General features: G+C 43.3%; 1 protein-coding gene and 1 long non-coding RNA gene across 5 annotated transcripts; one reads left to right on the plus strand and one right to left on the minus strand.

The window, feature by feature from the left end:
• The first annotated feature begins 1145 nt into the window (after positions 1 to 1145).
• On the plus strand, positions 1146 to 14663 carry crema (cAMP responsive element modulator a). Of its 4 annotated transcripts, none has more exons than XM_037084241.1 (8): positions 1209 to 1428; positions 2727 to 2844; positions 3005 to 3136; positions 5608 to 5696; positions 5813 to 5955; positions 6500 to 6688; positions 11467 to 11626; positions 12688 to 14663. In XM_037084241.1, exons 2-8 carry the CDS (start codon positions 2737 to 2739, stop codon positions 12830 to 12832), a joined length of 966 nt encoding a protein of 321 aa, XP_036940136.1. In that variant the 5' UTR covers positions 1209 to 1428; positions 2727 to 2736; the 3' UTR covers positions 12833 to 14663. The 4 variants fall into 4 exon arrangements, with proteins under 4 accessions (XP_036940138.1, XP_036940136.1, XP_036940137.1 ...); XM_037084242.1 differs by lacking the exon at positions 1209 to 1428 and adding an exon at positions 1599 to 1720; XM_037084243.1 differs by lacking the exons at positions 11467 to 11626; positions 12688 to 14663 and adding an exon at positions 7331 to 9028 and having other exon boundaries at positions 1146 to 1428.
• On the minus strand, positions 2698 to 5712 carry LOC119011270. Its single transcript, XR_005072151.1, has 3 exons — positions 5579 to 5712; positions 2999 to 3171; positions 2698 to 2827 (listed from the first exon to the last, which is right to left on the minus strand). It is a non-coding gene; the product is annotated as an uncharacterized LOC119011270 (long non-coding RNA).
• Positions 14664 to 17103: the final 2440 nt, after the last annotated feature.

Raw genomic sequence — 17103 nt, forward strand, 5'->3', positions numbered from 1 at the left:
CACACCAGACAGAATTTCTTTCTTTTTTTTAAAAATCAGGATCCATGCATGATTCCCTGAGATATTTGCTAAATGTTGAAAAAGAAAGAAAGAAAACAAGAAAGAAACACCCTGTCTTGCAGTGTTAAAGAAAGTGAGAAAGGTTTCCTGGATCCATCTCATCATCCAGATCCACAACAAAAGTTAACAGGGTCTATTCTGGGCCAAAACCGGTCCTCCAGTTTTTGTGTAATCCTGTAAACAAACCAAACAACCAACAAACATGGGGTGTGGTATCATCTGTGAACTTTGGCGACACTATAATAACCATTTAGAAAACATTTGAATGGTTTACAAACATCAGTTCCGACTTTATTTATACGTATCGATGGACTACACTGTATTTATGAACCATTTACAAAGGATTATGAACATCTGTCTTAACTGTAGAATAAACACTTGCTCAATAAATGGTTTATAAAACATTTTTATTATTTGTTAACAGTGAAATTAATTGTAACTGATTAATTGAATAACTTTACCATTTTGGTAGTTATAGAGTGCTGTCAGAGTTATGCAACCTTTAATGCCTAAGTCTTTAAGAGAGAAATTCATATCTTATAATAAACTGTAATACTGACTTGAATGTTATAAAATATATAAAATAAACAGAATATTGTTACATGTCTGCTTTTTTTTTAAAAAAGTGTTGTTACTTATTTCAGCCAGTAGATGGGATTATTACTCTGATCTGTGAACATGTGTATGACCATAATAAAAACACTGAACAACAAACCAAATGTATTAATAAAAAAAAAGGTTGATTTTAAATTGTTTAATGAAACCTCTCACCAATTTATATCAATGCAAAGTTTAATCATGTTTTACTGTTTAAATTCAATTTATGTAAATGTCCTGCTTTTAGTTTCGTAAGACTTATAGGAAAATTATTCAACATAATATCACTTTATGGCCTGTTAATATCCATATTTGCTCTTTCATAATAAAGTGAAATATACGTTCTTGGTGTCAAACAAACAGAATTTGGAATTGAGAAGAACTCTGCAGCCTATCAAGGTGGTTCGGTCCAAAACCTAGTAAACAAGAGCAGCCAGCGCAGAAATGTTCTTTAAATGTTTAAATGTTCTTACATGACAACATATTCAAACATTATGTGCTGAGAAGTAAACAAATCAGTATTTGCTTTAGATTTCAAACGCTCAGAAGAAGATTCTGACAACCGGTCGTTCACGCCGCGCAGCGACGAACGCGGAAGTACGTCGGAGCGAACCCTCTCGCTCCGCCCACACACTCTTCGACGCCAGGCTGACTCGTCGGCCGACATTTTCGGCGCAGCATCATCAGCGCTGACGTGCAACTACGTGAGCGAAGGCACAGGCCGGCCACCCATGCTGTAATCAGTGACGAGTCACACTACGTAAAACTTCGGTAAGTCACTGCAAAGCTGTCACATCTTTTTTTTTTTTTTTTTTTTTTTTGGTTGCTCAGCGGCAGTCAGGCAGAGAGGAGTCGAAGGACAGGCTGCAAGCGCAACGTCCGCGCTCCGACGACTTCCCATTAAAAACTTTTTGTGCTTTGCGGCCAGGCTGATGAATTTAGCTGATCAACATGGAGGAGAGAACATGTTCCCTCGTCCGCTCCGCTGGCAGCTGCAGCTCCTCTCCGCTCAAGTTTAACTGAGCTGCGTCAAGTGCGGAGGGCTCAGTGTCGGATGAAAAAGGTGTCACTTCAAAATAAAATATATATATATAAATGTCACAAATATGAAAATATACCAATGCTTCCAGTTATGTTCTTACTCCACCCCCCCCCCCCCATGTTTTAAACTAATCTTATCTGCATTTCTTTATCACTGATTAAAGGATATTCCCTTCAAAATAAAAGTGCACAAATGAAAACAACCTATTTTGTGCAGTCACAGTACAGCTTCATCATGTTTCGGGGAAGTGACATTTGCCTTCATGAACTTCTTTGAGGGACTCATTGAAAATGAACCAGCTGAATTAGTGGAAACTGTGGGTGACAAGTTGTGGTTTCATTTTCAGCATGATGAGCTTTTACTTTGACACCTTTCCAGTGGACAACAACAACAACAACAAGAAAAAAAGGTCATATTATGCTTCGATTCAAACTGATTTCATATTTGCACAATATGTTTCAATCTTTCAGTAGCAGATAGCAGATCATGTAAACTTGAGGCAGACTTTGAGCTTGGAGTGCATCTTGTGGTTGTGCTGGAGAGTACCTGATGAAAACAGTTTTGAAATACTTGAACTGCATTCTGCTTCTTCCGGCCGATGACTCTGACGCTGCTGCACAAACAGCGTCACTCTAAAACACATTTTCATGGGGAGGTTTACACACCTACATTTGTTTGGACTTTTCAGGTCACGACACAGATTCAGTGACAGTTTTTCATTATACAGGAGTTTCTCCTTGCCTCGTAAAACGGAAACATCATGAAACCTTTAAGGTGACGATGAAACTCTTCACTGACAGAGACATAAAAACAAACCTCAAGGTGGTAAACAGGATATTTAAAGGTTCGTTATTAGGGTATGATCAGTATAAATCTACTTATTAAGACTAAGCAATATTCTGTTCTATTCTATATTAGGTGTCAGTCATTTGTGATCCCTGATGTGGGTTTTGGAAAAGAAAATTATAAGTTAGAGCTTCGTCAGCCTCAGTATCAGTGTTAGTAAGATGCTTTTCTTTGTGATTAGGTGACTGATCATGGATGCCTCAGTCTCGCCTCAGTTGGACAGCACATTAAACGACTCGGTGGCGGATGGAGAGGAGAATCACAATGAAGCCAGTCCGTCTTCTGTGGATCCCCCTCAGGTGCGCACACACACACACACACACACACACACACACACACACACACACACACACACACACACACACACACATACACACACCTCATAATAAGTGACTGAAGCTGACAGAGGAGCTACAGCATGTCGTCACTGTCAGTGAACGTCTTGATCCTCACCTGCAGGTGTCGGAGGCAGACGAGTCTCCCGGTGGGACCGTCGTCCAGCTGCCTGACGGTCAGACGGTCCAGGTCCAGGGAGTGATCCAGGCCCCTCAGACCTCTGTCATACAGTCGCCACAGGTCCAGACTGCCCAGGTGAGAGCATGAAACGGCCTCTGACAACACATGAGCTGATTTCGAAAACACAAATCTCAATTATATCAGAGCAGGTTGCAAGCCAAGTCTTAGGTCAGTGAAGTCAAGTCCCTGGTCTGTCAGCAAGCCTCAAGTCACTGAAGACAAGTCCAGGTTAAGTCTCCAGTCATTCGAGACATGACCACTTCAGATCTGTCAGCACAAACCTCAAGTCATGTCATGAGTCACAGAGGACAAGTCCAGTCAATCCAAGTCAGATCTGTCAGAACAAGTCTTTTACGTCAAGTCATTCAAGACACGAGGAAGACAAGTCCGAGTCATTTCTCGATTCATTCAAGGAAACTCCGTGTCAGGTCTGTTAGTCTGTCAGAACAAGTCCACGTGAAGTGTTTCGGCAATCGTCAAGTCAAAACCTGGATTGTGTCCAGGTAATATCTCAAGTCTTTCAAGTCAATTCAAGTCACTCAAGACTTTGAATCAAGTCATTTAAGACAAGCTGTAGGCCAAGTTTCAAGTCACTGAAGACAAGTCCAGGTAATTCCTCGTGGCTTTCAAGACAGTTTTGAGTCACATCTGTCAGATCAAGTCTCAAGTTACTCAGGAGAAGTCCAAGTTAACTCTTACAACGATAAAACTGCTGTGAACGTGTGTAGACCTAATTACACGGTGTGGTGTCAGAGTCAGTGTGTTAGTGAATGAGGATATAAGCGACATGTGTAGGAGGTCCTCAGGAGTTCATGCGGGCCGATGTAGTGCATCTGTTAATAGGATTGATGTGAGTAAGTTGAGCTGACGGTTAAGCTCATCGGTCTAACCTTCACACTGGGGAGATGCTGTTGTTGTGTCTGGGCCGGAGGGCAGCTCCACGAACTGCACACACATCACACAACAGCGACCCGCCGGCTGGAGCCGTGTGACGCTGGCTCAGAGTCATAACGTGACTGTCGCACTGAACGATGTGGTGCAGGTGCACAGATGTTTCAGCCGCCTCGGCGCTCGAGCGCAACAGCTTGTGAACGGGAAATGAAGTGACACTCCTCACAGATTTTTATCAGGCCACGTTTTGCAGCAGCAGATATTGTCGCATATGCATGTCGATTTGCAAAGCAGTGCTTACGCTGTCATTTTTAATTTTTTTTTTTTTATGAAAACAAGGAAATCGGTCAGGAAAGACATCATAGCGACGAAACTGCTCTGTGAAACAGCAGCTGTAAAAACCACAGCTTGGTTTTGTTAACTGATTTCAAAGTACTGTGTCCTATCAGTGAGCTTCATCAATAACAAGGTTGACATCTTGTGGTATTGGTCGCGCTTCTTCAGTAATAACTATGCTGACATAGAAACCCACTAACTAACTAACCCACTCTGATTCTTATACACTCTGATACTTCACACACTGTGTCTGTGATTCAAGACTTAAAACATTGCTTACAGAAATATGACAAATGCAGCCCGTGTCCGAGGGCGTAAATCTAAAAAACACAGACTCGACTTCCACTACCATTAACTGTGAACGAACACACTAACTGGCATTAAATCCGACTGTCTCTGGCACAGACGATGTCCTCTAACAGCCTTTGCGTTAGCAATGCACAACCATTACGCACCAGTGTGAGTCATAAAAGCTTACTGATTGATGGAACACAACCAGGTCAGGTTTATATTTGTTATCGTTTAACAGCAGTGTAAATGTAAAGCTGATTATTTATCGCTGCAGTGAAATGATGTTGGAGAAAGGAGGCTGTTGAAGGAAAACTTTCACACAGTTAAGTGTGTTTACAGGTCTTCGGGAGTCCTACTGCATGTGTGACAAATGTAGTATAAAGCCTTTTTATGGCTCCAGAGTAAGCTGCACCTGATAAATTGCCTTTGTTGCATTGTGGGTAATATCAGCGGCAGGTTTGGAGAGGCAGTCCTGTAACACAGTCGGACTCGTTAAGAACAGTTTAGAATAAAAAGATCAAAATGGGAAACTTTTAATCCACACCTTCTTCTTCCTTTTCAAAACCTGGTGCCTACATTACCCACAATGCAACTTAGACACAGAATAATATAACTGGAGGCTCTTTATCAGGTTTCATGCAGCTTCCTCTGGAGCCACAAAGGACTATACTACACTATACTACACTGTACTTCTTTGTTTAAACATGCAGTAGTATCAGACAGAGACGTGTAAACACACTGAAATGTGTAAAATTGATGGAATTTCCCTTTTCAGTCACACATTCTCAAGTAATTACAAGTTTAAAGACTCTGTTGGGACGTCTGATGGTTTGAAAAGATTAACGCTCAGAAATAAAATGCTGCTCAAAATCGTACATTGACGTCATCCCTCTTTGTGACACATCCAAAAACTGTGTACAGAGAGCAGCCGCCCCCAGCGATAACATTTAACACCAAAGATATTGGCAATAAAAAAATAAAAAAACTAAAACTACTCACCGCTTTTTAACACTTTTGTTTCCCTACAGATCGCCACCATGGCCGAGCTGGAGGATGACGCGCCGGCGACAGACACCCAGAAGAGACGAGAGATACTCTCCCGGCGTCCCTCTTATCGGTGAGAGGACGTCATCAGTAAATAAACACGTGATAAAAAGCGAATCGGTGTGTAAAATCTGATAATGTGGAACGTCATGCGTGGAATCAGTTCCTGGAATTCTCTTCTCCGAACAGAAAAATACTCAATGAGCTTTCATCGGATTCACCGGCAGTTCCCAAAATCGATGAAGAGAAGACGGAGGAGGAGGCGCCGGTGTCCAGCGCAGCCTCGGCGTCGGTGCCGACCTCCATCTACCAGACCAGCTCGGGACAATACAGTCAGTACACACCTGAACAGGGACATGAGCAGAACCAGAACCAGGCTCAATTCAGTTTACCCATCAAAGCTCACTGTATAAAAGTGTAATTCCTGTATAGAATAGCACGGGTAGAAGTATTTTTCCCTCCAATACTTCAATACACACACTGGTGATGAATATTCGCCTTTTTTCAAATGATATGTTTTTTCACCAGTTAAGTGCAGTAAACGGCTCAAAATACAGCAGTCCCAGGTGCCTCGGTGCTGTTGCTATGGAGAGCATGGAGTACAACCAGAAGCACAAATCCAAGCATGTTCAGAAAAGCTTTGATGAGTCAATCAGGAGCAATAAACAGCATCATTCCATGCCGCGTTTGACGCAAATCAGCTTCTCAGGAACATGGTTTTCAGCCCTGGTGATAAAACGTAATGCTGCGATGCTTCTACAGAACTGTGTTTGATTTATACTGTTGACTCTGTGTCTTATTGTTACTCTGACACACATGAATAAAACGTTGGTTTTTACACTTGACTGTTTTGTTTGTGCTGCTGACCCCACACAGTCGCCTTCGCTCAGGGGAGAGCCATCCAGCTGAGCAGCCCTGGAGCTGAAGCCCTGCAGGGGGCCCAGACCCTGACGGTGGCCACCTCTCCCACCCCTCAGCCCGGAGCCACGATCCTACAGTGTGCGGCTCAGCCCGGAGACTCCCAGCAGCAGTACTACATTCAGGGAGGGCAGGTGCTCATCCAAGGTAAGAGCCACCAAATTCTAATGAAATTCAACATGTACGTGTTGAGAAATGTGTCAGAAATTGTCAAAGTTGTGCAGCCTGCATGCTGAGATACATAATACGTAAGCACCTCTCTCATTTCTGACATCTGGCCGCTTGAAAAACATTGATTTTTACATAAATTTAGGCTGAAATGACAATCTGTGTGAATGTAACACGATGATCCCCAGAGATTCAGACCGAGCAAAAAAAGTGGGGCATTGTGTAAAAGACAATGTGAAGGTTACACCCACAACCTTTGGCCTACCTGAGAGTCAGATCGCTTCCCTCAACAAACAGAGCCCTCTGTTTCTTTTCTCATGCAGTTTGTATTCGGGGATCATCTGTGAATGGACTTGTCTGCTCTTGTGCTCTGCTCTCATGGTGCATACACCCACCCTTTCTCTCTGGCAGATGTCATGAAAGGGGAGGGAACGAGGAAAATGTGTGAGCAGGATGGAAGTCGGTCTACCTGACGGGCCGCAAAGATTAGTTTTTTAAAAGCTTTGACAACAGGGAGATGGATTTTAGAGGAAGCAGTTTGTGCTCGGCAGCGTCTGTTTACATCATGAACACATGACTGGTTACATGAAACCTGCTGAGTTACAGTTTTTAACTTTCCAGGTTGGTTAAGGAGAAGCAGCCAAGTCCACATCATCGTCTTCTCTGTTTGGTTTGTTCTCTCTCTCGGTTTGGAGTTTCCATCAGCGCTGTGTATGAGTGGAGCTCCTGGATATTTGGAGTTTTCCAGTAGCTTATTAACATGTCAAATCAAAGCATGTTCACTATGATTAGATTAGTTTCCATACTCTGAGAGTACGCAGGCAAAATGCATTAAAACAAGGATGGGTATGGAATGCGAACAAGCTGCAACTAAACACAGCTCAGCATAGTTAACTGAAACCAGCAGTTAACGTTCTACAAACCACAGACGTTGTGTCACAGACACACCCAAGGTCGAGATCTGCACCAAATGTGGCATATCGCATTCACAATATATGGTTTTTAGCTGTCTTTCACATTTCCCAAGGTTGCCAAATGGGCGACTACAGATCGAGTCTGTGGGGAGACTTCCAGCCAGCGAGCGAAGCTGGTTATTATTCGGGGGAAGTTGGACCATGTCCAGCTGTTTTTGTGGTGACAAAACTTGATTTTTTTTTTTTTTTCCCCAAAGGTAGTCAGACCATAAGCGGGATTTTAAGCCAGACCTGCATGTTTTCCTAAACTTAACCAAGAGGTTTTTGTGCCAAACGTAAGCAGAACATAAGCACAGTGTCGCTGCAAGAGAGAAAAATAAAATTTTACCTGAACAAACATCAAGTTGCAGCCGTGTATCAGTGACTGCAGGAGAAGTCTTGTCATGTTTTTTACACTCTCAGTGAACAGTTTGTTCACATTGTGTGGTCAGTCCCATGACCTTCAATTTTTACAACAACAACTGCTATCAAAACCTCACAAACCATGCTTTGATGTCAAGTTTTTTTTTTTAGTTGAAATGAAACTGAAGACAGAAATTTGACTTTTATTTCACCTGTGGCAGATCTCACCCACCACACCAACTTCACTGTTAACTATTTGCCTGCTCGTTTCAAAGAAACAGCCATTCCTCTTACTGAAAGCTTCAGTTCCTGTGTGACAGACGAGTTTCCCAGCAAGACCCATCAGGCACATTAAGTGTCTAAAACAGCAAATCTAATCTTTGCAAATAAACGTCCGCTTCTCACATTGCTGAATCCTCCAGCATGTTGTGATCACTTGAGGCAAACGCAAAAACCTCAATTATCTTTATTCTCTGTTTATATCTTCCCTCAAGTTCTTTTAAGATACAAACACACACACACACACACACACACACACCAAATATCTCCAATCAGGGTGCTCAACAGTTTGCACGGCAGCCACTTGGGACACAATATCCTCTTGTTTGTTGAGCGTCTCTCGAGTTGCGTCACTAGTGCTAAAAATACAACCCCTCCACTACCAACCCCCCCTCCCAGCTCTCCCTCCCCCCCTCCCAGCTCTCCCTCCCTCCCTGCCTGCTCAGCTCACATTGTGTTTCTCTATTTCAGCGTCTGATCCGCGGGGGGGAGGGGAGGGCGAGGAGAGGGGAGGGGAGGGTGGGAGGAACTCTAATCCAGGGTGTTTTACTGACTTCAGCGGGCAGGAGTGATGTCATTGTGATGTCAATGCCTGTAATTGTAATCGGGCTGCAAAGTTGACTGGTGTCCACTCTGATTCAGAGAGAGAGCTGAGAGGGAAAAGGGAGAAGGAGGAAGAGGAGACGCTCTAGTGAAGCCAGCAGAGGATAGAAAGAAAAAAAATAAAAAAAAAGGTAGAAGAGTGTTTCTGTGCTGAGGTTCTGGACCGCCGTGGTGCTGGATTATTGGAAACAAGAGATGGCTGTGACTGGGGATGAGACTGAGTCAGGTAGAGTTTCTCTTACACTTGTTTTTTTGTTTATTATCTGTGTGACATGCACAAGTCTTTGCCTGTTAGTGAGATATGCATGTACTGCATGTGTTGTCAGCTATCTGTCTCTGTCATCTGAGTGCTTCCACTCTCTCAGATGTTTTGTATTTTACTACAAGAGGAAATATTTCATTCAACCGACTGGAAGAAGAGGTGTTTCTCTCACGGCAAAACATTTACATTTGAATCACTTTTTAAATGACTTGAAGCCGAATGCATGCAAGTGAAATAGAGGAAGGAACATGCCACGGATTTGGACGGACGTCCTTCCCATTTCAACACAGGAGAAGCAGCGTGACAGCTCAGAGCGTGCGGTTAAAGACGAAGGGAGAAAACGGGTCAACAATCGTTTGGTTAGTTTGCTCAACTCCTGTTCCTGTCAGTGTCCGTCCCGCTGTTACACACACACACACACACCACACAAACACAGTCTGCTCTCCGAACCACTAGCGGTTGTCAGGCAGAAAGGCAGTGAGGGAGGGAGGGAGGGGGGTAAGAAGTGAAGGGGCGGGTGACAGTGTGGCGGGGGGGGGTAAGATAGTCGTCGGTTTGACGTCACTCCAGTTTCCTGGAACAGAGGCCAGGCAGGGAAGAGAGAATGCAAAACGGGCGAGTGAGACGCACACACTGACGTCAGCACAGCCCGAGTCACTCTGTTATCACAATGAGAGAGGCACGCTGTGTGTCACTGTGTGTGTGTGTGTGTGTGTGTGTGTGTGTGTGTGTGTGTGTGTGTGTGTGTGTGTGTACACCTGCTGTGTCTCTCTTTAAATGACTGCGTGTTTTCTCTGTGTGTGTGTTTATGTGTGTGGCTTGGAGAGAAGAGGGGAGGGAGAAGAAGGAATAAACTTCTCAGGAACAAAAGTGAAAAAGAGAAACTGAAATGTTGAGAGACAGACAGGCAGGCAGGCAGACAGACAGGCAGACAGGCAGACAGGCAGGCAGACAGACAGGCAGACAGGCAGACAGGCAGGCAGACAGGCAGACAGGCAGGCAGGCAGGCAGACAGACAGGCAGACAGACAGGCAGGCAGGCAGGCAGGCAGACAGGCAGACAGACAGGCAGACAGGCAGACAGACAGGCAGGCAGACAGACAGGCAGACAGGCAGGCAGGCAGGCAGACAGACAGGCAGGCAGGCAGACAGACAGGCAGGCAGGCAGACAGACAGGCAGACAGGCAGGCAGACAGACAGGCAGGCAGACAGGCAGGCAGACAGACAGGCAGGCAGGCAGACAGGCAGACAGGCAGACAGGCAGGCAGGCAGACAGACAGACAGACAGGCAGGCAGACAGGCAGACAGGCAGACAGACAGACAGGCAGGCAGAGCGGATAACAGTTGACTCATCTAATTGATGACTCAACTCAAAAACAGAACATAAACCACATCCAGAGAGCGGCTGTTTGCCAGGGTCAGGAGCGTTTTACTGATAAATGCGAGTAAGTACCGGTCATCAGCAGCAACACAGCGGGTCAAATGGTGATTTCACGGTGGAGTGATGTAACCCGTTCAGAGCTACGGCAAGTGTGGAGAGGAAAGAAATCTAACGTGGGCGCACAAACAAGAATCCCTTCTCTCATTGTCATAGTATATGAATTAATGTAACATAACGTGAGACGGTGTTGTCAACATTTTTCCAGGGAGAAAACTGTTGAAGGACAGATGAGTTAAAACACCTGTAGCTTTAATTCTTACTGTTACAGTCACTCGACACTCATCCCAGAGCATACATTACTTATTTGTGTGCATGAATTAACTTAATTAAGAGCACAAACCATTAATTGTTGCTCATGAAGACAACAAAAACAAGACTCCTTTCACCTGGTGCAATGTCTTAACATGAGGGGAAAGCATCATTTTGATTTGTGAAGAGAAGTTTGGGAGTTTTTTTCTGTTTGTTTTATTTGTCTGAGCCAGCATCTAGTGGCCGTTAGAGGAACTGCAGTGTAATATTATCATAAAGGCATTGAGTAAAATGAAGAAATGTAATAATATAATGATGAGTGTAAGTTTGGTGGACATTTCCACGTTTTCCCCAAGCTCTTAATTTTTGTTTAAGGCACTAAATAATCAACCACAGTCAGAGTCATTTAAGGACAAAAACCCGTTCACAAGGACAGTCATGGTCAGAGGAAGTTCATCTTTTAAGGCAGGAAGGAGAGCGGATAAGTGCTCTTGGCCGAAGTTGCTGTCGGACATCCTTTGATGAAATACTTGTATGTTTACTGTATTTCCTTAAAGAGGAAAAAATTCATTCTAATGCTTTTTGTCCATCTCCCCTCCTCCCTACAGCCGCCACTGGAGACATACCCGCCTACCAGCTGCGTTCGCCCAACTCGGGCCTGGCCCAGAGCATCGTGATGGCGGCGTCCCCGGGCAGCATGCAGAGCCCGTCGTCACAGCACGCCGAAGAGATCACCCGCAAGAGGGAGGTCCGGCTGATGAAAAACAGGTGAGAGCCGCTGCCCGCACGTCACTTTTAAAGACGTCTGCCGCCGCTTAAAATGCTCAGAAAATAACTTACTCATTCATTCTTAGAGGGATCAGAGGGGGGAAGTGATTGAGGTTACCAGAGTATGAGACTATTTCTGGAGAGAAAATAAGCTTACGTTCATTGCACCATAATTCACAAATGCAGTCAGTGAGACGTCATCACAAACTCGAGTAAGAACGGCTTCAAAGAGTCCTTTCTTTCTCCCCGTCAGAGCAGGATTTCATGTTGGGATGGAAAACATGGTTGTGTTGCTGTTAAAGGAACAGTTCACCCAAACATCTACTCTATTGTTCTCTAATCATGTTGATGGAAAATCTGGTGACATTTCCTAGTCCGCAAAACCTGTAGTACCTGTTTTAAAATGCTAAAAAAAAAATACATACGTACAGCTTTTCCAGGGTAAGTCAAGTGTCTGGAAAACCCAGAGATCCCAACTTGATTTGAAAAGATGTTATTTACCTCATTTTTAAAAGCTGAAATCTTCCCTGTAGCTGTATGCAGCATGTTTTGTGTCCTACAAAACTTAACTTCCCTTCCCTGAGTCAAACTCTTCCGTTTTAATGGGCTTAAAACATCAGGTTATCATTAAAACCGACCCTTCTCAGATGATTTTTGTTTTCATGCGCTGACATGAAAAAGACTCATCTGATTCCTCCGTGGAACCAGATCCTCTGACAGACCGTCTGGAGGCTGATGTTCACACTTTTCTGGTTGCCAGAGCGACAAGTCACAAGTGGTGCGAAGGTCAAGGCTGCAGCGCACCGCGATCAGAGTGTCCAAATGTTTCTGTGGCCTTGGATTGTTCATACTCGATGGGCAAACGCTGCAGCAGGCAGATGGACTGTTTGTCAGGGAAGAAACTAGGACTTAAATGTGGAAGCAGTTTACCGATAAAACATCTGCTCCCTTTGGATTGTGCAAAGCTTGCATGTTGTCTGTGGGCCTGAATTAATTTTTTTTTTTCCATCAAGCGACTCAAACATCTTTCCCCCTTTCTTTTCGTTTCTTTTCCTCTCCAGGGAGGCAGCTCGTGAATGCCGCAGGAAAAAGAAAGAGTACGTCAAATGTCTGGAAAACCGCGTGGCTGTGTTGGAAAACCAAAACAAGACCCTGATTGAAGAGCTGAAAGCACTGAAGGACATTTACTGCCACAAAGCTGAGTAGCGGCGGCTGTTTGTGGTCACGGGCTGAAGACGGCGCCGCTTACAGACTGCTACAGCAAAACAAAACAAAACAAAAAAAACACAAAACAGAAAAGACTCTGGAACAAAAACTGCTTTGACCGTCTTTGTTTCTCTGCTCACTCAGGCCTGGTTTACTCTGAAGCGTCCCGGGGATATTCGAACAGCTCGAGCTTGCCAGTTTTGCTCTTGTTCTTATCTTGTGGTCTTTGCATGTGAAGACTCAAGTGTCGTACACACTATGCTTTGCTGTTGCTTTATGTGCACGGGGATGGGTTTGGGGAGGGGGGAGGCAACGCCAGCCAATGAGAGCCAGCTTGAAGTAGGGGGAACAGGAAGAGGAAATACAGGTGCTTCCTGAAAATGTGTCGCTCGAGCGCAGAGATTATGACGAATAAACCTGGGCAGGTCAGCCGGGTCTCGCTAACCAGCAAGTTTCTCTGAGGTCAGACGAGGTGCACACAAAGCTCCCGCAGATCCACCACCAGCTGCAACCAGGCAACTCAGCCGTGTTTACCTGATAATGTCATCCGTCGTCATGTACGCCGCCCCGTTTTTCTCTTTTTGGTCGTTTCATGCATTCCTTCGTGCGAAAACACAATTACGGAGAAGTATCTCCAAAGGTTTCGTCAGTGAAGTGATTTCCTGGAATTCATCAACTTGGTTTTTTTTTTCAGTTTGTATAGAAGCTCTTGATTTGGTCATAAAAGGTTTTTCAAGAAAACAACGAGTGAACGAGAAGTTCAGGATGAACGTTTTGGAAGTGTGTGTGTGCACAGAACTTTGAAAATGTATTTTAAGCCATTGGATAACGTCCAAAAAGAGCCTTTATTTTTAACGACTTAAAGTTGATTGTAGTGTTCAAAAAAAAAAAAAAAAAAAAAAGACGAGTAGTCGAAGCACAGAAAGAACCAAAGTGTGAATATTATCAGAGTTTATATTCTATTCTATCTGCAGAGTTTCACTCCTCAAGTTTATACACAGCAGAAAAGAGAAAACGCATCCATCAGCTCGTAGTCAAACATGTTGGAAAATGTTTACTGTCCTGAAAAACCTGCATTCTGAAACCAACGTCCTCTGAAGAGAATAACTGTTGTGCTTTACTGTCATGCAAACGTCAGTTTTTGTTTTTCAAATGATGAATATCCACTGTGGTATTAAAACTGTATTTGATTATGGCTAGATATTAAAATGCTCTGTTTAAAGGGTGATGCCAATTTTTCTTTTTCTCTCTCTCTTTTTTTTTTTTTTAATGTAATGACTTTTGATTTGAAAGATAAAACGTCATCTTGTGTTAATGTTTCTGGTGATTTTTTGAAGAAAAAAAAAAAGCAACAACAACAAAAAAAACAACCGAACTGCTTGCTTCTTCTGTTGATGTAGTTGCTGAGTTTTTGTTCCTCTGGATATATTTTGTGATTAGGAGAAGATGTTAGAGAGAGCACGTGTTGGTGTAACAGACCACCTCTTATGACTGCCAAAGCTCTTTAAGTGACACCCTCGGTGTTTAACTACTGTTTCGCTCTGTGACGACGCCATGAGTCATCCTGCGGCCGTCGTCTCGTGCGCCGGCCAGGTGACCCGTCATGTTTCATGTCCACAGACGAACGCTCGTCCTATAAAATTCAAAGTGATGTCGATAACAAACTTCAGGTTTCTTCTTTGATATCAGCTCAACTGAACTTCTCTGCATGTAGTTTACTGCCGCCTCAGAACGGCTCCACCTCGTTCTCCTCTTGGTGTACTTCCTCGTTTTAGTTGTAAAAAACCCAAACTATTTTTTTTTGTTTATCTAATAAAATGTTGAAATGTGATTATGGGACTGCGAGTTTATTGCTCAGCTCACACCACTTCCTCCTCATCAGGATTCAGCAGCCAGGTACACAAACACACACTCGTTCTGATGAGATCAATGTTTTGTTTTCTGTCTTTTTTTAAAAAAAAAGTTATTTCCTCTTTCAGATAAAGGCCAGAATAATGTTTGGAAAGGACAGAATGTTCTCTTCAGCATTAAACACATAGTCATACCATCGCTGCAGCAGTCTGTACAGGAACACGGTGTATAATACAACAATATGTGACCTCTCATTTGAATTTGAAAAAGTCACTTTATTCCTTTCATCACTCTCACTCTGGGCTTTTCATGTCAGGCCAACAAACACTGAATACCTTCATAGAAATAAAGTACACAGTATGTACACACGGTGTCTACACACTCATGCCAAAGCTGCAGCAGAGTGTATTTGCTGCATACCTGCAGGTGAGTTTCCCACAGCAGTCTGTCACAATCAGCACTGAATCTTCTGTAAGGGAGATAAAGTATTTTGTAACTTCTTTGCCTTATTTCCACATTGAATCTCAACGTAAGTGAATGTGACGCTTACATAACACCCTGTATTCTTTGTTAAAGGAACAGTTCACCACCCTTCCCCCCCAAAAAATTTAAATTCAGTCATCATCATCGACTTGTCGGTTGACAATATACAAAAGAATCATCCAAGTCTCCAGAAGCTCAGAGGTTCAAACGTATTCGCCTTATTTAAGCCAAAAGTTTCACTGGAGCTGCTCAGCTGAAGGTGAACACCCAGAACAAAGTGGACGCATTAGATTAGATTATTTCAAACGATTTGTATGGAGCCATTTTTTCTTTTTCTCAGTTGTTTTTTGACGTCTTTCTGCTTCAGTTGTTCAGGACGATGCCGTTTTGCTCTGAATATTAATTCTTGTGTGAACTGTTCCTTCCACACCCTCTGCTTTGTTCCCCCAAAGATCATCAATTTGCAGCGATCGATACCACAGGCTTCCATATCCCACAATGCCCTCTGTGTCTACGTTGACGTCCCAGAAGCTGACTGAAGCCGTGAACACCTGACGGTTTATTCAATCCTTTCTCCTGAAAGGTATGCGCCGTCGTTGTTTTCTTCTGTGTTGCCACTGTAGCTCAAGGCGATGGTGTTGGTAGGAGTGGCACGCCTGTAGCTTGTTTATCAGAAGCGTTGTTAGAGTTTCCCCTTGTCCCTGAAGGTCACACGTTATGTAATATCCAGGTAGAAAAAAAAACCTACAGATACAAACTTTGGGTTGTATTTTGGTACTCTGATAACAGAGGTTAGCTTCCCTTTGATGAGTGATACATGTGTTTGTTTGCAACATAACTTGCTGAGTGGGATAAAAAAAATGTCATGTGAACGGACTGATTCATGAGTTTTCATGTTACAAGTTCCCAGGATGTGTTTGCAGACACCACAAAACATCAGATTTTTTTGATAGAAATAAAGAAAAAAAAGTCAAATGGTGTTAAAAACTATGACAGAATGGATAGAAGTGGAAATAATAAAACCAGAAAGCTGTTTTGTAAACCAGGATGATTTCAGGAGAAATTAAATTACTTTATTTAAAAAAAAGGGGATGTAGATAGAAATGAGGAGTTTCCATAGCAACCCCTGACGTTGTAGTGTTGACCCTGAAGGGGTTTTGATTTGATGGTGATTAAAAAAAAGAAAAAAAAAAAAGATTTTTGCTTTTTTTCGTGTACGCATACATACAAATAAACTCTCTCTGTATGAGCGAAAACTTATCGCGTTGTCTCAGACGTCCACAGTTTTCTTCTCAGGATGACAACACACACCGAGAGACAGTTCAGCTCCTGTCTTTATCTCTCTCTCACACACACACACACACACACACACACATGAATAGGTTGTTGAAAGGGATTGAAACCTTGAAGCTGCTGTTTATCAGCAGAGAACCTCACTGAAGCTTCAGTCTTCCGTTTTCAGCAGTGTGGTTTCTTTCAAATGTTACATAAGCTTCTACTTCCAACTTATATATATATTGAAATGTTCAGTTCAGTGTTTCAACTTGTACGAGCCCTGTAAGAATCAGTCAGCCGGGCTTTGTTTAAGCAAACATGAACACTTCAAACACATAGTAAGGATTGAGCTTGATGGATTTAGTCAAGATCTGTTCAAAACTGCACAATCTCACTTCCAACAGTGTTTATCCAAACCTGTGAATCCACTGCATTCGATGTCTTTCCATTCAGCTCGAGCTATAAACAAACTGAGGAACTGAATAAAAAAAAAAAAAAAAGGTTGCAGAGTGGGAGGCTCTTTAATATTTCATTTTGTTGCCTCTCAAACATCTTCATGGCCTTTGGTCCAGTGTGGCTGGAGTGGAAATTTCCACCTAGAGACTAAACCGCCTACGAGCAGTGAGAGGAGGCCGACTACCTTGACAACATGAGCGGCGCCT

The sequence above is a fragment of the Acanthopagrus latus genome, chromosome 21 (assembly GCF_904848185.1).
Source record: "Acanthopagrus latus isolate v.2019 chromosome 21, fAcaLat1.1, whole genome shotgun sequence".
Lineage (NCBI taxonomy): Eukaryota > Metazoa > Chordata > Actinopteri > Spariformes > Sparidae > Acanthopagrus > Acanthopagrus latus.